The 27,775-nt window shown below is 42.3% G+C and overlaps 1 protein-coding gene across 1 annotated transcript; it reads left to right on the top strand.

The window, feature by feature from the left end:
• Positions 1–2,219: 2,219 nt before the first annotated feature.
• MASTL (microtubule associated serine/threonine kinase like) lies at positions 2,220–22,276 on the top strand. The gene is made up of 12 exons (XM_063450796.1): positions 2,220–2,572; positions 5,014–5,151; positions 5,738–5,877; positions 9,188–9,276; positions 9,362–9,468; positions 10,239–10,380; positions 10,806–10,978; positions 13,201–14,382; positions 17,704–17,830; positions 21,302–21,415; positions 21,501–21,602; positions 21,687–22,276. The coding sequence occupies exons 1-12, from the start codon at positions 2,408–2,410 to the stop codon at positions 21,842–21,844; spliced, it is 2,637 nt and encodes an 878-aa protein (XP_063306866.1). The 5' UTR covers positions 2,220–2,407; the 3' UTR covers positions 21,845–22,276.
• The last annotated feature ends 5,499 nt before the right edge of the window (positions 22,277–27,775 follow it).

Raw genomic sequence — 27,775 nt, 5'->3', positions numbered from 1 at the left:
TCTTCAATAGGGTCTTGAGCATCACAACTGGACCCTGGAGCAATGAAAGAAGTTGCCTGGTCTGATGAATTACGTTTTCTTTTAGGTCACGTGGATGGCCGGGTACGTGTGCGTCATTTACCTAGGGAATAGATGGCATGTTGAGGAAATGTTATGCAACCTGCAAAATATTGTTCAGGAATGGTTTGAGGAACACGACAAAGAGTTCAAGCCGTTGCCTTTGCCTTCAAATTCACCAAATCTCATTCCGATTGAGCACCTGTGGGGTGTGCTGGAATAACAAATCTGATCCATGAAGACCCCAACTCACAAGTTGCAGGACTTAGAGGATTTGCTGCTAACATCTTGGTGCCAGATACCACAGGCTATGTTCAGAGGTCTTGTGGAGTCCATGCCTTGACGTATCAGAGCTGTTTTGGCGGCACCGGTGGGATCTACACAATATTAGGCAGACGGTTTTAATGTTGTTGCTGATCAGTAAATGCCGATGCCTAATCTTGTCTGAGTGCGCCATGACCATCATGTGAAGGCGACATTGCTTTTAACACATACGTCACAGACATAGTTCATTTATAATTGACTCCACAGCATTACTGACCACAGTAAATCCTTCAATGACCTCTACAGGGGTAGGAGGCAACGACGAAACGCGACAGCCTGGGAGAGCCACTGAAAACTTATTGGATCTATCTAATAGAACAGTGATGGCGAACCTATGGCACGCGTGCCACAGGTGGCACGCCGTGCCCTCTCTGTGGGCACGCGGCCACAGGTCCGCCATCACTGCAGAGTAGGCACCTGCCTGCCCGAAACGGCAGGCGCCTACTCTGCTTCCGTGTCGGGAGGCAGGGGGAGGGATCTGTGAAGCAGCTCCCCTGTCCTCCCGCGCGATGCTGTGTGGAGCGTTGCCGAGCGTTACCATGGCAACGCTCCACACAGCATCGCGCGGGAGGACAGGGGAGCTGCTTCACAGATCCCTCCCCCTGCCTCCCGACACACCGGACCACCAGGGATGACGGTACCACCACCGGACCACCAGGGATGGCTGTGTCCCCCCCCCCCACTTCATTAAAGGTAAGAAGGAGGGAGGGGGGGAGGGATACTGACACACAGCACCCCTACCCCCCCCAGAAGTACCCTTACCCCCCCAGCACCACCCCTATCTCCCCAGCACCACCCCTACCCCCCCAGCTCCACCCCTATCTCCCCAGCACCACCCCTACCCCCCCAGATCCACCCCTACCCCCACAGCACCACCCTACCCCCCAGAAGTACCCCTACCCCCCCAGAAGTACCCCTACCACCCCCAGCAGTACCCCTACCACCCCCAGCAGTACCCCTACCCCCCCCCCCACACAGCACCCCTACCCCCCCCCCACACACAGTACCCCTACCCCCCCCACAGCACCCCTACCCCCCACACACAGTATCCCTACCCCCCACAGCAGTACCCATACCCCGCCAGCAGTATCCCTACCCCCCACACAGTACCCCTACCCCCCCAGCAGTACCCCTACCCCCCCACAGCACCCCTCTCACACACACATACAGCACCCCTACCCCACGCACAGCACCCGTCTCACACACATACAACCCCCACACACACACACGCACCCCCCCCCCCCCCCCCCCCCCACACACACACGCAATTGCCGCGTTGGCACTTTAAGGAAAAAAAAGTTGGCATGTATTGCGGTTTGGGCACTCGGGCTCAAAAAGGTTCGCCATCACTGTAATAGAAGGACCACTCAATAACCTGATTAGAACGCAAATAAACAAATATTATATTTTAATATACCCAATATATTTTATATGCAATATATATATATATATATATATATATATATATATATATAATATACAATAGTCTGTTCCTAATATGTAAGTTAATATAATATACAGTTAAACACACTGCGACAGTGAGAAAGGGCTGTAAGGGTTATTATGTATGTTTTTCAATGTTGCAGCTATTAGCTGTCATGACGTTTACCCTTATTAAAGATGGCGATTTTGACGTCCCCGCCCCCAAGGCGTGATCATTGCGCGATACCCACCCTACTCAGCCCGTAGCTGATTGGTTGAACCCAATGCTCCTCCTCCCAACCAGACAGCCCGTAGCTGATTGGTTGAACCCAATGCTCCGCCTCCCAAACAGAGAGCCGTAGCTGATTGGTTGACCCCAATGCTCCGCCTCCCAAACAGACAGCCTGTAGCTGATTGGCTGGAGCGCTCAGCCCTGGGCTTGTCTTGTTTATCATTTACTCCGCGTTCTATTCGTGGTTCAGTGCAGCCTGACGTCACGGCATGGGAGCGACGTCCCGCAGCTTCGATTGGCCAGTAGCCCCCGTGACTTAGCCGGAAGGCGTGGCCTGTGTTTAAACCTGTCTGGCGCGGCACACAGACAGACATGGCGGACACGGAGGTGATGGCTGTCTGTGGGGAGAAGAAAGTGTCGGTCCCGCAGCCGCCCTCCATCGAGGACTTCACCATACTGAAACCCATTAGCCGCGGGGCCTTCGGGAAGGTCTATATAGCCCGCAGGAAGAACACCAACAAGCTGTATGCTGTCAAGGTGAGCTCGGACGGACACACAGGGAGCCACAGGCCCCCCCCTACAGGGAGCCTGGCTGACAGGGGGAGCCTGGCTGACAGGGGGAGCCTGGCTGACAGGGGGAGCCTGGCTGACAGGGGGAGCCTGGCTGACAGGGGGAGCCTGGCTGACAGGGGGAGCCTGGCTGACAGGGGGAGCCTGGCTGACAGGGGGAGCCTGGCTGACAGGGGGAGCCTGGCTGACAGGGGGAGCCTGGCTGACAGGGGGAGCCTGGCTGACAGGGGGAGCCTGGCTGACAGGGGGAGCCAGGCTGACTTGGGGAGGGGGCACAGGGAAATCAAGATGCCCTGATGTCTGGATTGGATTAGCAGTTCTTGAGCTAGTTATCTCCCAGACACAAAAGTGCCTGGGTGGGATCTATATTGTATTAGTTATTGATCCCCTGCCAAGGGTCTGTGTATAAATGTGTGGGCGACTGTATCACTGATTACAGTGCGGGAAAAGGGGAAATATTTTGGTGGCGATACTCTGGTCAACTCCGCCACACCTGACTAATGTACATTTTTGGGCATTCGAGTAAATTTAAAATATTAGTCAAAAATGGGCAAATTGTGTAAAAAAGGGGGGGGGGGGGGGAAAGCTCCATGTAGGCTAGGTTTTTGCTTTGCAAGACCAGGTTAGAGAAGCTAGAGAGGTGTTTAACCCCTTAAGGACACATGACATGTGTGACATGTCATGATTCCCTTTTATTCCAGAAGTTTGGTCCTTAAGGGGTTAAAGAAGAAAAAGCTAAAGATATCTTTGCTTAAAGCCCTTTCTTACAGTGTCTGCCTTCAGCTTGTGGTACATCATCTGTTAGGAGCCTTGCTCACTGGTATTCTCTTGCTCACATTCAGATTCCCAAGAGTGTGGAATACTCCATAGAATGTCTTATACAACATGCCAGAACATAACTTTTTTTTTTTCCTTAGTGATGGATGCTGGCAAACTATTAATATCTAATATTTGACCGTAAAGTATGCATCTTGGTTTTTAAGTTTGTCCTTCAGATCATATACAAATACATCGTTAATTGTACAGTGGGAGATGAGACCTATCTGATCACAGCAGAGGGCATGTTTAAGTAGTCTTAAGATTTCTATTGTTTGCTGTCCTGGCTAATATTTATCACTTTTAAACACTTTTTTTTTATCAGATTAAATGCAAGGCTTTGAGTGTGTGTGTGTGTGTGTATACATAAAGCTGTAATCAACCTCTTGGAATATATGTATAATATTTACAAGCCTGACAGGATTTTTTTTACAATTCGTTTGGAATTCACGAAGGGTATGCAAATTGTAGGAGAAAAGTAAACAGGAGCTTCTGGGTCTCCTGCGGGCCACAGAGATGCAGGAACCAGGACTTGGTAGGTCCCATGTAAGAAGTCAAACTGCTCTAAACCTCTTTGCTTAGTATAACACTATATAGTGTCAGGAATACAAATGTGTATTCCTGACAGTATTTGTGTAAAACACCATTTAGTCCACCAGCTCCCTTGTGCCTAATGATGCCCAACATGAAGAAATTATAAAATGAAACTACGAGAAGGGGAACTGGTCAAATGGCCGTCTATTGGACAGCCACTAGAAATTTATTAATGGACAATTGTAAACAGTGCAGACCACTAGGACTCAATATTTCCACCAAGACAACTTTATTAAGTTGTAGTGCTTTTGGCAGTTGGTGTCCCTTTAAAGAAAGACACTACCCGCTCATTGTGTTTGCAAACCGTAACCACACAGTAGCTTAAAGGATCACTAGTGTCATGAAAACAAAGCGGTTTACCTGACACTATAGTGCCCTAAGGGTGCCCCCACCCTCAGGGTCCCCCTACCATGGCGCTGAAGGGGTTAAAAACCCTTCAGCAGCTTACCTTAATCCAGGCCGGGCTCCCTCGGCGCTGGTGACCTCTCCTCCCCCGCCGACGTCAGCTCTCAAGTGGAGCGGAATGCGCATGCGTGGCAAGTGCTGTTAGCGCATTCAAATGGACGTTCTGCACGATGGATGTGAATTTCGCATCCATCATTGCAGATGCGCCTCTAGCGGCTTTCATGGAGACCGCCACTAGAAGTTGGATTAAACCTGCAATTTTCTCTGAAACTGCTATGTTTACATGTGAAGGGTTAAAACCTGAGGGACCTGACACCCAGACAACTTAATTGAGCTGAAGTGGTCTGGGTGACTATAGTGTCCCTTTAAAAATATTAATAAATACATTTGGTAAACCTTTTCCAAAATAATATGTAGATCTTACTAATGTAGAAATCCAAACCCTAATTGCACAGTATCTATCCAGAATGTCAACAATGTATGGCTGAGTGATAGGAAATATTCCAACATTTAAGGCAATGAAGGTATTTGCAAATGGATATTTTCTGCGTGTTCTTCAATTTGCTGTGACAAATCCTTTTATTTTTATTTAGGTGGTCAAGAAAGCAGACATGATTAACAAAAACATGGTGCACCAGATACAGGCTGAGAGAGATGCCTTGGCTTTGAGCAAAAGTCCATTTATTGTTCATCTATACTATTCACTTCAGTCAGCCAACAACATCTACTTGGTGAGTGACAGAACGAAAATGAGACGTCTTCTGTTTGTAATCAGAACTTTATTGGGAGGGAGGTGTTGTACTTTGTAAAGATGTGGTATTATTGCATGGCTCATTGTGCATGACACTTAGAAATACACACACAGCTCTATTTTGTTTGTTTTTATTTCTAGTTCATTTTTTTCTAAATGAATCTAACAGTATAGTGAATCAAATAAGAACATACATTTCTATAATACAAAGTAAGAGAAGGGAAGTCTAGTCTGGGAGAGCAGAATTGTAAACTACATACATTTTAACAGGTACGTGTTGGTGATGGAATAAACTAATAATCAACTTTGCTAGCTAGCTTTGTAGGTATCTCTAGATATCTGATATAGTATTGTACCTATTCAGCAGTGGTTCTTAATTTTTGTAATTAGCCTTTTAAGGGTGTTTCCTGTACTATTTTACTGATGGAGCAGCAAACTATTATGTGACCTAGTAAGCCTTTGATGGATTATTTCATGTATATATTTGTAATTGTTTTAATTTATATATATATTTTTTTTTTTTTTTTTTTGATCTCCTCATTTATATAAGATGCATTTTCTTTCAGGTAATGGAATACCTCATTGGTGGAGATGTGAAATCTCTTCTCCATATTTATGGGTACTTTGATGAAGACATGGCTGTTAAATATATCTCTGAGGTTGCCCTGGCTCTTGATTATCTACACAGGCATGGCATTATTCACAGGTATGTCACTTGTTTTCCCCATCAGATATGTCCAGGACTGTTACAATAAGGGAGTTTTCTAACCATGTTCCTAAAGGGATTTTTTTTTTTTTCTGTTCTTCGTTTCAATTAAAAGTTTGTCTGCAAACCAGTTATTAGGAGGAAAAAAAAAGCTTATACGATTAAACGTATAATTGTGAGAACATTTTGTTATTTTGTTATGGCTCTAATTAAAGAGCTTGCTTACATGGTACTTCAAAAGCACAACTTGTAGCTGTAGTGGTTTGTGCCCCTCTGCGACTCCACTACAGCCTTCAGGAGAGCTTTTGGCACTCCAGAGATGCTGTAATGGAGGCATGGCACCTGCCAAACCCCAGGTAAAAAGTCAAACTATTTCGAAAAGGTTTAACTGCATACAATTGAGGGCATCGGTGCACTTCTGGCACCATAATCACTCAGAGTGCTGTTTATGGTTTTGTTGCTTGGAGGGTTCTTTAAAAGGGGAATTCTAGGCACCATTACGGTTTATTGAAGTCGTTCTGGTGCCAGGATTCTCTTGATGTGAAAATAAAGCTCCACTCTCAAGCCTGATCAACAGGGAGACCTTTTACGGAGGCAATTACACTTCCTGGCTTACATGCCGATGAGTTGGGCTGTCTCTGTTGGCATGAAGGGATTCCGTTGCTGCCCAGGAGGGGAGTACTTGTTTATCCAAAAAAAATACATGTTTCTGTTGCTGGGAGATTATGTCCATACATAATTCCAACCATCACAGAGATTGGGGCAATATTTGTCTTGAATGTTTTTACTACAGCATGTGCAGTTCCCTCCATGTCAACACTTTATGCATGCTGGTAGCCAGGAGGTGTAAATCTTTTGATATGCTGAGCTTTAGAGACGAGTTTTGAGCTCCATCATTTTTGTTTGTTTATTTTTAAACCCCTATTTAAAAAACAAAACAAAAAAAACTTAAAACAAAAAGGTCTGCAGACAGTTCTCTGGTACCATAACTATTTCATTTAGTATGTTCTGGTGCCTAGATTATCACATTAAAGGAACACTATGTTAGGAATGCAAAAGTGTATTCCTAATGCTATAGTGTCGCTCTGGTCAGGGGCATTGCACCCAGACTACTTTAATGAGCTGATTTGGTCTGGGTGCCTATAGTGCCCCTTTTTTCCAATTTAAAACACAAAAAGGTGTGGTGTATAGATCATGCCTCTGTAGTCTCGCTGCTCGATTATCTGCAATTTATGAGTTAAATCACTTCTGTTTCTGTCCATGCAGCCCTAGCCACACCTCCTCTGGCTGTGGTTCTCACAGCCTGCATGGAAACAAGTTTTCTTTTCAATCAGAAATGTGTTTTTTTTTTGTTTTTTTTGTTTACTCCTGCTTTGTAAATTGAACTTTCCTCACACTTAGGAGGCACCTGCCGGGACTAGAAGATCAGAGATTTCAAATTAACAGAATTTGCAATAAAAGAAGGGTAAACAGGAAGTGGTTTAAAGGACCACTATAGGCACCCAGACCACTTCAGCTTAATGAAGTGGTCTGGGTGCCAGGTCACTCTAGGGTTAACTCTGCCTGCTGTAAACCTAGCAGTTTCAGGGAAACTGCTATGTTTATAATAGGGTTAATCCAGCCTCTAGTGGCTCTCATTGACAGCCGCTAGAGGCGCTTCCGCGCTTCTCACTGTGATTTTCACAGTGAGAAGACGCCAGCGTCCATAGAAAAGCATTGAGAAATGCTTTCCTATGGACGGACTGACTGCGCGTGCGGCTCTTGCCTCGCATTCAGCTGATGCCTTCTGAAGGAGGAGGAGAGAGCCCGGCGCTGGAGAAAGGTAAGAATTTAACCCCTTCCTCCCACTTCAGCCTGGCGTGGGGGGGACCTATTAACAATATAGTGCCAGGAAAAATTAGTTTGTTGTCCTTTAAGAGGGCTGCATAAGTGTCATGCAGGGAGGTGTGGCTAGGCCTTCATAAACAAAAGTGATTTAAATCCTAAATGGCAGAGAATTTGTGCTGTGAGACTACAGGGGCATGATCTACACACCAAAACTGCTTTATTAAGCTAAAGTTATTTTGGTGACTATAGTTTCCCTTTAACTAAATTGAGAAACTTTTAGAAAGGTTACATAAGCTGGCTTGGTGGAGAGGGGTTTAATCACTGTGATTAACATATACTTGCTATTTAGAGAGAAATGAAGGCATACAGTTACGCAGGGGATGGATTCTTTGTTAATTGATAAAGATTGAGAAATATGATGGTCTCAGTCTCTCCCACTATAAATCTTTTTAATCCAGAGCTAGCTTAATCTTCTAGGTTCTACCTGCTCAGTTGAGGGAGGACAGGAATGACCAGATTACATTGATATTTTCTGCAGGGAGTGAAATTGCCAGTAGCACTGCCTGCACCTTGACCCTTGCAGTGCAGTCTGACAGTCCTCTTCCTGCCTTTACTTAAAGGGAATCTCCAGTGCCAGGAAAACAATAATTTTTCCTGGCACTGGAGGTACCCTCTCCCTGCCACCCCCCAATCCCTGGTTACTGAAGGGGTGAAAACTCCTTCAGTCACTTACCTGAGGCAGTGACAATGTCCCTCGTCGCTGTCTCCTCCTCCGCACGGCTCCTCCTCTGCATTGAGTCGGCTGGTGGGCGAGACTGATCCCGCCCACCGGCCGAGGAGACCTAATGCGCATGCGCGGCAATACCATAGGAAAGCATGCGCTCCCCATAGGAAAGCATTGAAAATTAATTTCAATGCTTTCCTATGGGAAAATGAGCGACGCTGGAGGTCCTCACACAGCGTGAGGACGTCCAGCGACGCTCTAGCACAGGTTTCCTGTGCTATGAAGGAGGAAATGACCTCTAGTGGCTGTCTAGTAGACAGCCAATAGAGGTGGAGTTAACCCTGCAAGGTAATTATTGCAGTTTATAGAAAACTGCAATAATTACACTTGCAGGGTTATGAGTAGTGGGAGTTGGCACCCAGACCACTCCAATGGGCAGAAGTGGTCTGGGTGCCTGGAGTGTCCCTTTAAAACCTTTTCAGCTAGGTACTGTTGCACTGTGGGCAGGAACCGCTTTAGGAAAATGTAATGCTGGATCGTGCGCATCCTGAAAACCAAAAGATGCCAGATCTTGTTGTATATGAATCATAAGTAAATATTGTTCACAGCTGAAATTTTGTTTCCAGACTTTAATCCTACAGGATGCAATATAACCTGTGCATGCTATGATTGGTTAACCAGCAATTACAGATTAGAAGTTTTCATGGTGGGAACGGAATAAATAAAATTATTAAAAAGTGTTTGTAATTTTCTATTTAGGGATCTGAAACCTGATAATATGCTAATCTCGAATGAGGGGCACATAAAATTGACAGACTTTGGCCTCTCTAAAGTTACTCTAAAGCGAGGTAAGAAAAAATATTTCCACTTTCTTTCCTTAACTGTAATCCATTTTATATTCGCATTGTTCTAATCTATACATTGTGTTTTTAGAGCTAAACATGATGGATATTCTAACAACACCGTCAATGGCCAAACCCAAACGTGATTACTCACGGACTCCAGGGCAAGTGCTGTCCTTAATAAGTTCTCTGGCATTTGTAAGTATCTCTATACATTTGCTAGTTTGTGAGTAGTGTGTGTGTGTGTTCACCCTCTTTTCTCAACTCCAAGAGCATCTCCTGCAGTTTGTTACTCAGGCGCTTTCTAATTGGGACTTATGTTTGTGAAGTGCTTAAAGGGACACTCCACTGCCCACATACAAAATAAATAACAATCACTGTTCAGTAGATATACTCCAAAATGAAAACTTGCATTCATTTAATCATGCATGATTTCCTGTCTGCTGCCTTTGCAAGACCTCCTGTTCTAACCCCACTCAGACTTTCTGTGGCTGTCCAATGCAACTCAATGAGAAGTATTTACAAGGCAGACGCTGCCTCTTGAGTCCATTGCAGTATGGGGGTGTAACCAGTATAACTTATAACCGTGTCAACTTCTATTGAAATGTACTATTTCTTAAATGTTAATTAACGCGGACACACTATTCACACATGAAGCTTTTCAGAAAGCTATAGTGCTTTAGGGGTCTGCAGTGTCACTTGAACCCAAAGACTCTGGTTGTGGCTCAAAATAGTATTAAACAAAATATGCGTATACATGTGAGTAGTACCCCATATGGTCTTTGGGAGATCCACAGTGCTTCACTGTTTCGTACTAAAATACAGTCTAGAGGTGCTACCATGTTATCTACCCTTTTAAATTAAGGGAGCACTTCAAGGTGCATTAACATATCTTCCTCCCCCCCAGATTCTGTGCACTATTAATGTATTTTGTAATTTAGTATTGTTCATTTTTGTTTCTTTACAAGTATACACCAGTTCGAAATAAAGTCCAAACGTCTATCACCATGACTCCAGTGTCTGCAGAAAGAACGCAAGAGAAGTATTCAACACCCATTTTAATGAAAAGAAGAGAGAGTACATTGAAAGGGAACAAACTTCTGGTAAAATGTAAGTATTTAATCAGATGGAAGGTCTGCATTGATGGCAAACACCAGTGGGATTATTCACGAACTTAAACAAGCTTGTTCTCTATCGGGACAATTTAGGGAATAAATTGCAGAAGTAACTTGCTAAGCTTATTCTCCAAACTACCTCTGAGGAGATCCTAAAACCACCTTATATAGTACAAAATTGACTCTGCAGTTAATTCCTGAATGATTTCCTAAATCCATTTATTTATCCCTAAAAGGGCTAGAATTTTGTCCAGTGGACCCAAATCTTCAAGGAGACACAAGTGACCTTTTAAATAAAACCACTTCAGTGACCGGACTAGTAAAAAGTTGGTGCCAATAAAAGCTAAAAGTTCCTCATGAAGTCCTAAAAGTGTTCATATCAATCCACCTAATTATTGAGCGCAACCTTTCTGTTTCTAGGTCCAGATGTCCATATGTCCAGTCCCAGCATGCCAGTCAAATGTCTAACTCCCAACTTGCTCAACTGTAGGAATCGTTTTGGTACATCTAGCACGAGCAGTCAGTCTCGCAACTACTTATCCAGCATGGAGTCTGATTGCTGCAGCAGTCCAAGGTGGGAAAATGCTCCCCAGGTAAGTCGAATGCTCAATATATGGGTATTGCCAACATCATTCTTTTATTGTTCTAAATATAAATTACGAAGATCAGTTCTCTGCCATTTTGCACAGCCAGAGCACAATGACCTAATCAACCACAAATGAATGTATTGGGTATTCTAGATCAAGGCAGATGTGCATATATGTATATCATAAACTCATTGGGTTATATTTTGTTCACTGAGAAGGAATCAATGGACAGACAGAAGAGCAGATCAGTTTGGCTACATAATTGCCTCCTTTTCGTAGGAACCTGGCATCCTCAACTTGGGTGTACTAACTATTTAGGTTCCCGGCCCCAACTAATTTAAATAAAATAGTTTTTGCTCTTAGTCCTTAGGCCCGCCAGTCTCCCCTGGCTGAAATTCTTATTGTTGATGATCTCTCCAACTCAATGCTTTTCCCATTTTGAAGGATTGTAAGACTAGCACAAGTGTGTGGCAATAGCCGTGCTGTGCCAACAAGTATCTCATCACAGAGATGCATTGATTCAATGCATCTCTTTGGGGAGTGTTTGCCCTCATACGAAGTGTTAAGATGTCAAACGTCATTCCTGCAAAGATTGCAGGACTGCACCAGGACCTATCTAGTGTCTTTCTGAGTGACCGCCACTAGAGGTGACATTAGGAATCAAATTTACATGGTTACATAGCTGAATAGAGATTTGCGTCCAAGTTCAGCCTTCCTCACATATGTTTTTGCGGTTGATCCAAAAGAAGGCAAAAAACCCATCCTGAAGTGCTTCCAATTTTGCAACCAGCTAGGAAAAAATTCCTTCTTGACCCCAAAATGGCAGTCCGATATCTCCTTGGATCAGGCAGCCATTACCCCACTAATTAGAAATTATATCCCTGTATATTATGTTTTTGGTAGTATTTATCCAATTACCTTTTTAGGCAGAGATTTCCATAGCCTTATTACTCTTACTGTAAAAAAAACCTTTTCCTTTCTTCCAGCCTAAATGCGTGACCTTGTGTCCTATGTATAGCCCTGTTTGACTAGATTTCCAGACAATGTTTTTTTTTTTTACTGGCCCCGAATATATTTGTACAATGTTATCATATCCCCTCTGAGGCGCTGTTTTTCCAAAAGAGATTTACATTTTTATTTTTTTTAAACCTTTCTTCGTAACTAAAATGCTCCATTCCTTTTATTAATTTTGTAACTTGTCTTTGCACTTTTTTTTTTTTTTTAGTGCCATGATATACTTCTTTAGAACAGGTGCCCAAAATTGCACAGCATATTCAAGGTGTGGTCTTACCCGCGATTTATAGAGGCAAAATTATATTGTCGTCCTGAGAATTTATGCCCCTATTTATACATGACAAAACCTTACTGGCCTTAGCAACTGCAGATTGACATTGCTTATTGCTGCCTAATTTGTTGTCTATAACAATTCCCAAATCCTTCTCGTATGTGTGGTTACTCCTAATTAAGTACAATTTAGGGTGTAAGTTGTGTGTGCATTACTTTTCATTTCTCTGCATTAAATTTAATCTGCCACTTTAGTGCCCAGTCTCCCAACCTGCTTACATTTTATTACTTTACAAAGTTTTTTTTGTCATCTGCAAAGACGAAAACATGTCTTTCAATGCCTATTTCAAGATCACTTATAAATGTTAAATAGAAGCGGCCCCAAAACAGAACCCTGAGGGGGACACCACTTACCACTTTTGTCCAGCTTGAAAATTCACCATTAATGACCACTTGTTGTACTCTATCCTTAAGCCAATGTTCTACCCAAGAACAAGAATATTCATCTAGACCAATTTCTTTGTTTAAAGACTAACCTATTGTGAAGAACCGTATCAAATGTCTTGGCAAAATCCAAGTAGATCACATCCACTGCAACACCCTGATCTATATTTCTACCTACTTCTATCACTGCCTTTTTCCAGAAAGGCTGCAGGGACAGTCTGTTTGCACCATAAACCCAACGTTAAGTTGTAGGGGTTCTGGTGCTTAGTGTCCCTTAAGTTGCCACTTTCTCATTAACTGTGACAGATACTTTTTGCAGTTTGATACAGGTGCCTTTTTTTTTTTTTTTCATATTCTTTGATCTTCCCATAGAAACGTACATTGTGTAATGTAGTGATTAGTGAAATTTTGTTACTTTATTTAATATTCCTCTTTGCTGTGTGTGTATTATACCTGTGTATAAATGTTGGAAGGTTTAAACTTGCTCTTTTTATTTTCAGGAACCTGATGCACCTCCTTATTTGAGTTCTAGTCATTTGAATAACAGTCTGTCTGATAAGTCAAGGGCCAAGTTTCAAGCAGGGAGAGTTGGTCAGAGCAATAAACTCAATGAGTTGGCATGTGCCCTCTCTCCTATTGTTAATCACAGAGGGGCAAGTAAAGTGAATATTAATGAGTCCATCCTGGGCGAGACTCCTCTTGCTGTCAATACAAAAGTTTTGAGCAGGAAATGCCTTTACGAGAACACCCAGGACAATAAGGAAAACCTATCTAAAACTGATGTGAGACCGTTTGATAATTTGTCAAACTCGAACTCTTCAGAATCCCCTCCATGGTTCAACAGCTCCACGGTAGATACGCAGGCATCTCTTGAAGAAAATAAAAGTGAAAAAAATGGAACCAAAAGGAGCTATGGATTGGTTGAAAGGAGTCCTGGTCAAGACATTCTTAAAGACAAGAAACATACCGCGGTGTATCAACGTGCTTTTAAAATACCAGATATTCAGACCAATCGGAGTACTGGTTTAACTATGGAAATTGAGACAATGTTCCTTTCTGATACAAAGCAGTCTAATCAAAATTTAATTGGTGATACAAAATTTAATCAGGAATATGTTCCTGCACCTCTTTCTCCAGAGAAGTCATGTACTGAAAAAGCAGTAGCTAAGAATTTGTTGTGTGAGCTTGATGGAAAAGATAGTCCAAACTCCGAATCAGACGATACAAGCCATCCAAAAGAACATGTTCGAGAAGATTCTGATATTTCCTATACAAATGAATTGGTAACTGAAAACCGGATAGAAAACTATCTCTCTGTTGTAGATAAAAGCATGAGAGCACTTTCCTTTGAAGAGACGCAACGTGAGGAAACCACACCAGAAGACAGAGGTCTCGTGTTATTGGATGAAAATAGAGACCATATAAACAACCAGTACAAAGAACCAACGAAAAAGGCAAATGATATCTGGGCATCTCCAGCTCCTGTCAAAAGTAATCCTAAAAAGAAACCAGTGGTAGTTTTCCGAAGCTACAATAGCACAGTCAATATTTCCAATGTCTCAGAACCTTCGAAAATCAGCATTGGCTCAATGGACAAAATACATTTTTCCTTGGGTTGTTCTGGCTCGTATCCCTTGATTGGAACTCCTGCCCAGCAAGACAGACCTTACAGGAATTTACAGGTATCAATTTCTATGTGAAAACTGCAAATCTGCTTTAAAGGGACTCCAGGAACTGTAACAACTTCATATCAATTTCGTTGTTGAGGTGCTTGGAGGCCCCCGGTTTAGCAATAAAGATGTATCCTCAGGTTGTATCCAACATTTAAAGTGAAGACTCTACTGAGAGCCTAAAAGCACCATAACTTAATTTTAATTAAGTTGAAGTAGTTATGGTGAACAAAACATACCTTTACCGTTACATGTAACTGCATTTTTGTGAAACATTACTCTGGATATTTGTGTCTATACAGTATGTTTTGAGTTTCTACCTATAATTACACAATCTGTTATTTCAATGAACGGCTCATGTTTTCAGATCCCATATCGCAGTGATATTAGCCAGGCCTAAAAGTTGCTTGCCACTGCAATCCTGAAGGGTCCATGGACCACTCATCAGGAATTAATTTCTACTTGCCAAGGCTGGATATTAGACCCAAACGGCTAACGGAAAGCCCTACCATATTGTGTAGTGTAATGTTACACTGTTCAATTAATAAAATTCCCTTTTTTTTTTTTTTTTTTTTTTTTTTAAAAGCCCGGTTTGCAGTGTGGTTAATAGTCTCCTCCTGTTATTAAAATCCCAGATGATCTTGCTGCCCTGTACAGCTCTCTGACCCACCCTACTATCCCATGTTTGGATACAATACCATGTGCAATACTCATCTGGCCACTGGGGGAGTGCCTGGGTGGCCAGGCATGGCCCCCCCACTGCAATCTGAAGGGGGATCCTGCCTGCAGTTACTATGTGTCAGCCAATAGGCTGACACATAGTAACTCTGATCGCCGTGACAGGCTGTCACTGTGATCAGATTGCAGTGACAGGCTGTCACTGCGATCAAGCTGAGCAGATCACGGTCACTGACCGCTGGGGGATCTGCATCCGAAAAAATGGCGCGGCTCCATGTGTCAGCTTTATTATTATTATTATTATTATTATTATTATTATTATTATTATTATTATTCTACACATGGTAAATACCGATCGCAGTGACAGCCTGTCACTGCGATCGGAGGCTGCAGACCGCGGTCCCCGGGCACAGGAGGGCTGCCTGGGGGGCCAGGCATGCCCCCCGACCGCCATCTGCAGCAGGGTAAGGCCGCCGGCCACGTGGGAGGTAAGACCGCCCAGGGCGTTCTGTGCCGCCTTGCGTCGTTTAGAGCCGTCCAAATAGGGACGGCATAGAACGCCCTGCGGTTTTCAGGGGTTAATATACATCGCCTCTATATGCGTAAAACACTCAAATTGTTAAAAAATACAGCCAGCACACGCGTTGCTTACAGCCAGCGCGCGCACACATATTGCTTACAGCCAGCGAGCGCACACATATTGCTTACAGCCAGCGCGCGCACACATATTGCTTACAGCCAGCACACGCGTTGCTTACAGCCAGCGCGCGCACACATATTGCTTACAGCCAGCGCGCGCACACATATTGCTTACAGCCAGCGCGCGCACACATATTGCTTACAGCCAGCGCGCGCACACATATTGCTTACAGCCAGCGCGCGCACACATATTGCTTACAGCCAGCGCGCGCACACATATTGCTTACAGCCAGCGCGCGCACACATATTGCTTACAGCCAGCGCGCGCACACATATTGCTTACAGCCAGCACACGCGTTGCTTACAGCCAGCGCGCGCACACATATTGCTTACAGCCAGCGCGCGCACACATATTGCTTACAGCCAGCGCGCGCACACATATTGCTTACAGCCAGCGCGCGCACACATATTGCTTACAGCCAGCGCGCGCACACATATTGCTTACAGCCAGCGCGCGCACACATATTGCTTACAGCCAGCGCGCGCACACATATTGCTTACAGCCAGCGCGCGCACACATATTGCTTACAGCCAGCGCGCGCACACATATTGCTTACAGCCAGCGCGCGCACACATATTGCTTACAGCCAGCGCGCGCACACATATTGCTTACAGCCAGCACACGCGTTGCTTACAGCCAGCGCGCGCACACATATTGCTTACAGCCAGCGCGCGCACACATATTGCTTACAGCCAGCACACGCGTTGCTTACAGCCAGCGCGCGCACACATATTGCTTACAGCCAGCGCGCGCACACATATTGCTTACAGCCAGCGCGCGCACACATATTGCTTACAGCCAGCGCGCGCACACATATTGCTTACTGCCAGCGCGCGCACACATATTGCTTACTGCCAGCGCGCGCACACATATTGCTTACAGCCAGCGCGCGCACACATATTGCTTACAGCCAGCGCGCGCACACATATTGCTTACAGCCAGCGCGCGCGCACATATTGCTTACAGCCAGCGCGCGCGCACATATTGCTTACAGCCAGCGCGCGCGCACATATTGCTTACAGCCAGCGCGCGCGCACATATTGCTTACAGCCAGCGCGCGCGCACATATTGCTTACAGCCAGCGCGCGCGCACATATTGCTTACAGCCAGCGCGCGCGCACATATTGCTTACAGCCAGCGCGCGCGCACATATTGCTTACAGCCAGCGCGCGCGCACATATTGCTTACAGCCAGCGCGCGCGCACATATTGCTTACAGCCAGCGCGCGCGCACATATTGCTTACAGCCAGCGCGCGCGCACATATTGCTTACAGCCAGCGCGCGCGCACATATTGCTTACAGCCAGCGCGCGCACACATATTGCTTACAGCCAGCGCGCGCACACATATTGCTTACAGCCAGCGCGCGCACACATATTGCTTACAGCCAGCGCGCGCACACATATTGCTTACAGCCAGCGCGCGCACACTATAAAATGCAAATTGTAAAATTGAAGCAAAAATACCTATATTCTAACTACAGCAAAGTTAGAGAATATTTTCAGATCAGCTATTTTTGCCTCAATTTTTTTTTTTTTTTTCTTTTTCATTCAGTTTGTTAAAAGGAGTTTAGCAAATAGCCCTGTCAATGTCCAAGGTTCTAGGCAAAGGCCTCCAATCTTTGATATTTTGTGTTGACCAGTAGATTAAGCTACCGCTGCAGGACATTGTTTCTGTTTAACACTTTCCCCTCTCTACTGACTGGCAGATGCTAAAAGTGTATTTATAATATTGATTGATAGAGGGGGCAACAAGATGGAAGTGCTCTATCCCAGGGTAGTGGTAAATATAGTGGTGTGTCTTTCTACATTTTCAGATCTCAGAAATATACTTTGTTCTGTATAAGGGATAAGTAACTATAATAACATACCGGAACATGATGAATCTCATAATTTTGTCTGTCTTGTCAAAAATGAGTAGCATTTCCAAATTCAATCTAATTCTTTTCCATTTTAGGGGAATGTATACACTCCATACAGAACACCAAAAAGTGTGCGAAGGGGAGCAGCACAGATAGAAACTGAGAAAATCCTTGGAACTCCAGATTACCTGGCACCTGAGCTGCTTCTGGGGAAATATCATAGTGAGTATTCTGCAAATACTGTAACCAGTGGGAGTGTGCTCATATTGAATGTATAAATGCTGTAAATTCACTGCAAGGTTGGTCCACGACACATTGTATATTTCTGTTTCCTAAGGCTATATTTTTACTCCGTAATGGCTAGCGGACAAGTGGAAATTTTGAGCCCGGATTGAGTATTATGGCCGCCACTAGAGATGTATTCATTAAACTGAATTGTGGAGAATTCTCAAAGGAATTGCATGTCTAGTCCCATTATCAGTGCTCCATGTATCCCAATGTGTGAATAAACCAGTTCTTTTCTGTGACAAGTTTAATCTTAGATCCTGGACTTGTGTTCCTTTTTAAGTACTTGCAGGGCACATGTTAAAATTTTAGGCAGAAAATCATGGCAAACCTCCTCCTGCCATGCAGCCACTGTGGATCTAGACAGAGAAGCGGTGCGCACACACAACGCTATCCCACCCTCTCAGCATTAAGTAGTCCCGACAGAATACACATTTCCAGGAGCAAATCAAATTTACTTGTGGATTCTGTCACAGTGACCAAATTAATGAATATACAGTGTATTCCTTTGTAGATAGTTTAATTAAATTAATTAGTTGGAGTAGACCATGAACTAATCTGAAAAAAACTATACATTTGTTCACGCATGAATGTTACCGTGCAAGTCAAGGAATACGAATAAAAGGATCACTATAGGGTCAGGAACACAAACATGTATTCCTGACTCTATAGTGTTAAAACCACCATCTAGCCCCCCCTGGTCCCCTCATGCCTCCATAAATATAGCAAAATCTTACTTGTATTCAAGTCTGAAGTAACTCTGCATGCTGTTTGACTCAGAAAAACAAGCTGTCTGCTGACATCATCAGAAGTGGTGGCCTGATCCAATCACAGTGCTTCTCCATAGGATTGACTGAGACTGACAAGGAGGCAGATCAGAGGCAGAGCCAGCACAATTCAAACACTGCCCTGGCCAATAAGCATCTCCTGATAGGGATGAATTGAATCAGTGAATCTCTATGAGGAAAGTTCAGTGTCTGCATGCAGAGGGAGGAGACACTGAATGTTTGGATGCATTTTAAGCAGCCATGACCCAGGAAGGATCTCTAACAGCTATCTGAGGAGTGGCCAGTGACATTATCACTAGGCTGTAATGTAAACACTGCATTTTCTCTGAAAAGACAGTGTTTACAACAAAAAGCCTGAAGGTAATGATTCTACTCACCAGAACAAATTCAATAAGCTGTAGTTGTTCTGGTGACTATAGTGTTCCTTTAAATGTTTTGGTGGCAAATTGCATGACACCAGCATAGAGCAGATTGCTGTTCACCAAGTTCTGTAAAAACAGGCATTCTTCTGCCACTGTTTTCAGATATTGCATGACTGCATATAGCTCTTATACACCTGTCGGCAGAAGGTGTGTATAAAATCTATTTATTTTTATTTTTTTATTCTGCTGTGTAACGAACTTCCCACTTCGTTGGTAATACGACTTGTATGTCTTAGAATTTTTTTATTTTTTTTTCTCTTCCATGTTTAGTATATTATTCCAGTGGTGTATCTAGCCCTGAAAGGGTGATGTTTAAAGTTAATCATAAATATATATAATACAAAAAAATTGTGTATCCCATTTTGTTTTATGTACAGGTTTCCTGTCATGTGGTGAGTTAACCGCCTGGGTATTGGGGCTGCTGCTTTGTGAATAGTCTTTCTCTATCATTTTCTCCCATTTTAGTGCCATAAAGCATATTTAGTAATATATCAATGTATTTTTTTTAAATTATAAATATCCACGTATTAATGGGTAAATTCTGAGGGGTTGGATTCCCCCTCCCCCCCAAGGGACGCACCATAACCTTATTTTCTTGTTACTTATAACTGCAGCAGCTGAAGCATGATGTGTTCTTGTAGCTGCAAACATTTGCAAATAACTCACCGGGGAAGTTTTGCTTCCCTCTGGTCAAACATGTGCTTTCATGAAACGTGTATTCTAGGGGGACAGATGCTATAAATGTTCCCACCTCACATGGAACCATGATCGTGTTTCTCACCATTCATTTGATTGTGAGGTCATCACAACATTTCTAATGTACATTTTTCTGATGGATTGATGTATTGCAGTCTGCTAAACTACATACCCTATTAACCAATCTCTACATTTATCAGTGTGCTATTAAAAATTCCACTGTCCCACTATTTTGGATTTTTAGATGTGTGCCATGTTACCATGGTGTCAACTCTAAAACAGTACATTGCGGAAGGGCTCTAAAAATAGTGATGACCCGCTTCTTCACCACAAAGTAAATAAAGCACAAGTGGAGGCAAAATATGTATCACAATGCTAATGATGGAAACACTGATCTATCGCAGCATTGTTCCAAGTGGTGTACTAATAGGATGATGCAGGCCCAATAATGGCAAACTATTTGCTTCAATGACCCTTGAGAACAAAGGAAAGACCCAATAGGGCTCACACTGTAATCCTCATTAAATCATTATATAACACACTCAAATTGTAAAAAGCACCATCAAACAGTGCAGAAACTGCATAATGTATAAAATTGGCCAGAGCCTCTCACCTGGACTGTGTATAATCCTGACATGCACTTATTTATATCTTTAGTAAAATATGAAACTGAACACTAGATCTTATGTGTGTATATAATATCTTGGGATGTGTGATGGCTCAATCTTGGAGAAGCAGTGTTACACTGGAACTAAATTTGACAAATGTATTTAATCTGTTCTTTTCCATATTGAGTCTTACTGCTGGGACTTTGTTAAACTTTAGCAGATATCTGCTGCATTCACAGCCTTAACCTAGCCATAATCGGAAATGTAGGGTGAACGTGCAAAACCCTATTCATAATTTTATGAATTTCTTGAAAAGGTTTTTAATCAGACGTTTCGTCCAAACTGACAAATATCGAGTTATCATGATATGTATTTTCTAAGATATCTCTTGACTGGACCATTCATGAAACAGTCTTGCTCCAATATCCTGTTCCATGGACATTGCATATATAAATGAGGAATTTGAGAAGAATACTAAGCAATTTGTCAGAATTATAAAATACAGAACCGTGGAATAAAATACCTTGAAGATCGCTCTTGTATAAATAAATGCTTCTTATTAACCCCTTAAGGACACATGACGCGTGACATGTCATGATTCCCTTTTTTTCCAGAAGTTTGGTCCTTAAGGGGTTAAACAGAACTGTTCTGCAACCTGGCAGTGGTATGGGTGTTGCAGGATAATACTAGAACAGCTGCTTGTTTATGCTGCATGAAATGCTTGGGCTGGAATTTACATCCAAATTTCAAGTGTGTGGTGTGTTTTTTGTTTTTGTTTTTTCCCCCCTCTGGTGTTATATATGATACTCTGCCTGGTCTCTAACGTGCACGCTGGTGATATAATTTTTACAGGATTTGATTATATTTTAATTTTTCTCTTCTTCCTTTCTTTAGATCCTGCTGTAGACTGGTGGGCCCTTGGAGTTTGCCTGTTTGAGTTCTTAGCAGGCATCCCCCCATTTAATGATGAAACACCCGCCCAAGTCTTCCAAAATATTTTAAACAGAGGTATTTCTGCATTGATCACAAATGACGATCTAGTATCTGTGTATTTAGGATTGTTCTAAATTCTGTATAAATGTGTCACTTACAGATATTCCTTGGCCAGAAGAAGAAGAAACCCTTTCTCCCAATGCTCAAAGTGCGATAGATATTCTCCTGACTATAGATAACACAAAAAGGGCTGGATTTAAAGGTATGCTATATTTTACTATAGAATGTTTAAGACTTTGCTGCAAAGTAAAACCAGTGTTATTTATTTACTATTGTTTGTATTTAGAGCTTAAAGTCCACCCCTTCTTTCATGACATCGAATGGGATGATATACAGAACCTTCCTATGCCTTTCATACCGCAGCCAGATGACGAGACCGACACGGCGTACTTTGAAGCCAGAAACAACGCTCAGCATCTCAAAGTGTCCGGATTCAGTCTGTAGTCCGAGCACCATCACCTTTGCACATTGTACTTTTCAAGTTTGAAATGAACTTTTAATCTTCAACATTTGTATATAAGCTATTTGCTAAACTGTACAATGGGGTTTATTCGCTAAATAGGAAATCTTTGGAAAAGTGAAAGTGGAATTACAAAGTTTTGGCCAAAATAGCTAGCGCTTTGGCTTAAAATTTGCGACTTCTTTATCAGGTTTACCAAAATCCTTCATTTTAGTAAACTAACCACAAAGTGTTTAGTATTTTGTTTCTACTAAATTTAAAAAAAAAAATAATATATAATTACTCAAACTCATGTAAATATATTTCCTGTTTTTAGAGGACATGTCCTAAATCTATGCACTTTATTCCTTCAAGTACATTTTAAGTTATTTAATCAACATGTTCTAGCAGAAATTACCAGCAAACGTATACATAAAGCTTGCTGCTCTCTTACAAGATGGATGCAAGGGTATGCGCATGCGTTGACTGATATGTTTAAATCTATATAGTGTTTTGATGTTCGCATTGAGATCATACCAAAATAAGTACTTCAGCAATGCAAAAGCATATTCCATCAATTAATATATATATATTTTTTTACTGTCGTTCGAGAACCATGTCTTTCTCTCCTGACAGTCACAATTTAAATCTGCTGTTACATCTGTAAATCTCACTGTAAAATAAAGTAATATAATGTTTGAGATCTTATGTTAATGAGTTTTTGTTTGTATGTTTTTTTGTTTTTTGTTTTTAATATTAATGAATCCCTCTAAGCACCACTGGGTGGATTTGATTTAAATTACTAGTCAGTAAGACTCCGTCATGATTTTTAAAAGCAAAGACTCATTCTTGCTGGCCGTTATAATTTTTATTATTTGCAGCCAGATAAATATTTTTATAACTTTTAGCAGTTGTATCATTTTTTGCTTTTTATACTAGTCAAAAACCTTTACATACATGTATATAAATAAAAAAAATCATATCAAAGGTGTTCATTGTGTACATAATTTGCAGAATAATGGGATTGTCTTTTTCTGAACTTTGTATGTTTTATATTCTTACATTTTTGCTGCAAAAAAAGTGCATGTTATCTCTGCAGACATAATTTTAATTAACTATTGCAATAATATACAATCTCATTCTGCACAACTAATGTTTCGTGTTGAATAATTTTTTTTTTTATTCTTTATTTTCTGTTGTGCATGATATAACAATAGGCTTACTCAGCCACGATAGCAGTCGTAAGCGGTAACAGGCCTAACAATTCAAACATGGCATATGAATATACCGCACAATTTTTTACATTTTGTTGAGAGAAACATAGACAGTGGGTGAACATAGCATTTCACATGTGAGCTTTCCTGTCTGACCTGCCCATTTTTGAGGAGTAAATATAACAAGGGTTAACTATCGCTAGAGTGTGCAACAGTACAACAAAATAAAGTAAAAAATGGCGCTATACAATTAGTGAAAGTAATTTAAAATATCACAACAAAGGCTAGCAAGCACTAAAAGTGAAAATAACTAAAAACACTCGAATAGTATGTGCAGAAAAAAAGTGCGCTGTGCCTTTAAGTGCTAGTTAAACAATTTTAAACCAGTCTATATACATAAATATTAATAAAAGGATAATGAATAAAGTGCAAATACAATGTATTATATGCTTGAAGTGCAAATATATTAATTCCAAAATTATATATTAAGTGAATTTGTGCTTTGGTGAAATATAACCAAAAAAACACTTACTCCTCACAATATAGAAACAGTGAGTATAATAAGAATAACAGATTGGCAACTCACAATGGTAGAGCAGAAAGAAAAGTCTGCTCTAACTTATGATGCTTTGAAATCCTTTCTGTAGGATTCTGTAGAATAGTTGGATGGTGTGCTAACGTGATCACGTTATTTGGACGCACAACGTCAGTACGTGCTACTAGCACCTCCCATTCCCGGAAGAATTCTATCACCGGAAAGACTGCAAGTGCATGCCGCGGGTCCGAAGTGTGTGGAGATCCATCAAAGCTTCCCAGGGAAAGGGGTGATATATTTTATATTGTTTTGTACCAATAAAAGGCTTATTTTGATTCCGGTGCCGTCCCGCTTGTTTTAAGCACACCATCCAACTATTCTACAGAATCCTACAGTGTGGTTAAGTAGGTACTAGCTAGGGAAGCTATACATTTTAAGCTTTGACACTGCTATATCTAGAAGTACGGTTTGCGGTAGCTTAAAGAAAAGTATGTTTGCTGCTTAGTTAGACTAATGGTACGACTTAGTTGTCGTTGAAGCTTTAAGAGTAGGGTATGTCTAAAAAAAAATTACAGTTAATCACTAGAGGCTTAGCGAGGCAAAGTTATTAAGCAACATACTATAATAACTAGCATAACCGTCATATTTATTAAGCAAAATAATTGGTATGGATAATCTTTTAGTTTTGTCGCTATAATCAGCTAGCAGCAGATTATATCACGGTAACACAGTAAGACTAATAGAAATCACGTTTGCGCTAAGCTGTACTTTACAGCCACTGTGCTTGTTAAGACATTGCTAAGTTACAAACTATATCATGCTTATTTGTAAGTATTAGGCTACAAGCTTTACGTTGGGAAATGACATCTAGTATACAGTTCTAGCAGATTAGAGCAGTAGGAGAAACAGGCTAAGTTAGAACTGATGAAACAAACTTTATATCTTGTTACTCCTCCTGACCGTCCGTTTTCACATGGTGAGTGTGTCTGCTGTGTAAATGCGGACAGCTGGGGGTATAGCAGGGCGCCTGTGGTGTCGGTCAGCCAATGCCCTGCAGGATCTTAGAGTCCTCCCGGTGTGGCGGTCTGCGCCCTCCCTTGGAGCCCCTGAGCAGGGTGCCGCTGTGCTGGGAGCCAGCTCCAATGGTGTCTTGAGGGGTATGCGACTGCCCGATCCTTGTGTCTGCGTCGCTGGTGTCAGGGAGTCGGGCCATGCCGTGCCAGATACTGAGAAGATGGTTTGGTGAGAGCTTTTTAGGTGCTGCTTGTATGGAGGTCTTGCTGTAGTATGCGGGCAGTGGTGTATCCTGGTTTTGTGCTGCCCTAGGCAGAACAAAACTCAGGTGCCGCCACCCCCACCCAACCTTTCCCCCTGCCCCGCATTCTAAACACACACTCGCTAACAGAAACACACACACTAATAGACAAACTCACACTCAGTAACAGACAAACACACTAACAGACACACACACTCGCTAACAGACACACACACTCACTCGCTCACTCACACTCACTAACAGACACTCACATTAACACTTTTTTTTTTACTTTAACCCCCCAGCCTCCTTACCTTTGGGAATGCAGTATAGCGAGTAGGGGCTGAATTTACTAATACTAAGTAATCTTTACTTAGTAAATGTGGCTGAAAGACCAATTTAGGTCTTTCAGCCTTTTGGTAGATAGCTCACATACTGCACTTGCCAATCACAGCCATGCCATTGGTAGGCATGGCTGTGATGGCTTCTAAGGGCACACAAGTCAAACTCTTGTTGATTGGCTGCCCTGCAGCCTTTCAAAACGCGCCATTAAATCGCCAAACTCCAACACGAACATACAGTGAAATGTCTGTGTTCGGGTCTGGGGTCCAAAAACCGAACATTACAGTTTGGGTTCGCTCAACTCTAGTAGTGAGCTTTGAGGGTTTAGGTTTTTTTTTTTATTTAGTTCTTTATTTTATGAGGTTCCCCAGAAGAAATATTACCAATCCAACCATTAGACAAATGTTTTACTGGCCACCTTTGTATAGCAAGCAGCCTGTGTTAGAAAATGCGTTTAGTTTGGAAAAAGGCATCAAAATGTCACAATATTCCTGAAATTACCTGAAATGCTGTCATGTTCGAACAATGTACGTTGTGGCAGGCGTATACAATGTATTATCATATATTGTAACTAAATCACGAATTTTGCCTAGGTGAGGTTTTTTAAAATAAAACTATTACAATCTGTGAGACTGGAAACTGCTGTTTAGTGAATGAGCAAGGGCGCTGGATTTTGTATGTTTTTATGAATTGGCCCCAACGGCACCCTTGAAAGTATAATGTTTAGGTGAGTGCAGCCCTCTTGGTTTCATTAATAGAAATTCCAAATCATTCAACCCTATTCAATAAAATGAGTGGTCTTAAAATGTAAGGCCAAGGTAGCTGACTTAAAGTATAGTAAACTTGGAGAATTGTTCCCGTTCAGCTATTTTAACCTTTTGGTCATTACCTTTTAAACTAAGTGGCCTAATAATTGTTTTGTTTTTTTAAATCAATTTAGTAGATTTGCCCCAAATGGAAATGTGCATGAATATGCTATATATTCTTTTTATATTGATATAGCTAAAACTGCTTGCAAAAGATGCAGATTTTGCCTGCTGCCTTCACAAGCACTCTTTCTTCCCCATGCCCAGACTTTTTAAGGCTGTCCAATCAGACTTTCCAATGCAGCTGAATGAGTTTTTGCAATTGCTCTGGGCATTCGCTGCCTCTTGAGTTTAACTGCACTGAGCTAACCAGACCAGGAAGGAGTAGGACCAATTGTCTGACAGCTTAATTTACATTAGAAAAACCCCCAAAACTTTCTATTAAAATCTGCACTTTCAGAAAGCCAATATGCTGTAGGGACCGGGAGTTATTTTAAGTCACATAACTTTTTACTGGGGGGGTAAATCTAAATGCACTTAGTAAAGCAGTAGATCTTGTCTGCAGCTTTTGCAGTTCAATAGTCCCCAGCCCATACTTTCTGCGGCTGTCCACTACAGGGTCCTGCAGTGCCCGGAAAACTGATTTGTTTTCCGGGCACTGGAGAGTCCCTTTAAGGCAAGAATACATAATCTCCATAGCATAACTGTGCAATAATGGCAAATGTGAGACTCGCAGGCCTCAAAGCTGTGGAATCGAAAAGCAAAGAAACATGGTGATTGCTATAATCAGTAAGTCAGAGAACATATAAAAGGCTATAACATTAACTTGTAGGTTTTGAAGCCTAGCAGGTGTATCAATATATGACATGAGTAATGTGCATACCCCTTAAGGACTGCTTCCGTGTGGTACCCGGCCATGGAGTATTCCATCAGCAATTATCGGTGGTCGGGTGAACCTGTTCTGGTAGGGGTCGCCAGGTTCTAAGCAGCTCACCTGAGTGGTTAACTGCATGAGCGTGCTAGCGGGAGTGGCTATGGCTAGGGTTTTTGGGAAAATGTGGAAGATTCACAGAGTGTGACACAGGCTGTGGGTAGGGGCGATGCTTTTGCTTATGTGTGTGTTCCTCTCAACTCCTTAATCTCTTGTATCGCTGCGGAGCTAGACTCCAGGGGATAATTCAATAGGTTGCCCATAATTGAAGTGGTTGCTTGTTGAGCTGGATTCCACCCACCATGACCAGGGCCACCCAGATAAGTGCCTGTAGGGTTATTAAGATAGTAAGGAGAAGCAAGCGAAAAAGAAAGCTGTAGGTGGAAGGTCAGTGAGAAATAGGTAAGTGAAGTAGTGGGTAAGAGAGGCAGACAGGTGGTAATAGACCGGATATAAGGGTTAATCATGACCCCGCAGGTCAGCCCCAGCACCCCCAACGCGCACAGCATCCGTCCGTGCCACATATTCAAACCAAATTCTCCAGCGCTCTGTGTGTTTGTGTCAGTGCCAATCAGGGAAAAATGCATAGCTTCTGCTGATTGGATTTCCACTACCCTGTCCAACCACTGCTCTACCGTGTGTCCTGTAAATTTTAGGACATAAGATCTAACCTGGAAAAAAGCACCAAAGTCCTTTTAGGATTCCGGTATTTTGGGCTGAAAATTTTATTTGTCTATTTTTGAAAAGGAGAAAAAAAAAAGGGGGGGGGGGGGAGACGGTGATGGACATATCCACATCGGTATAAATCCGAAGAAAAAAAAATTTGCAATTGAAAACACTACTCAGCAATTCC

This window comes from Pelobates fuscus, chromosome 4 (genome assembly GCF_036172605.1).
Source record: "Pelobates fuscus isolate aPelFus1 chromosome 4, aPelFus1.pri, whole genome shotgun sequence".
Taxonomy (NCBI): domain Eukaryota; kingdom Metazoa; phylum Chordata; class Amphibia; order Anura; family Pelobatidae; genus Pelobates; species Pelobates fuscus.
This window is presented reverse-complemented; position numbering and strand designations above follow the sequence as displayed.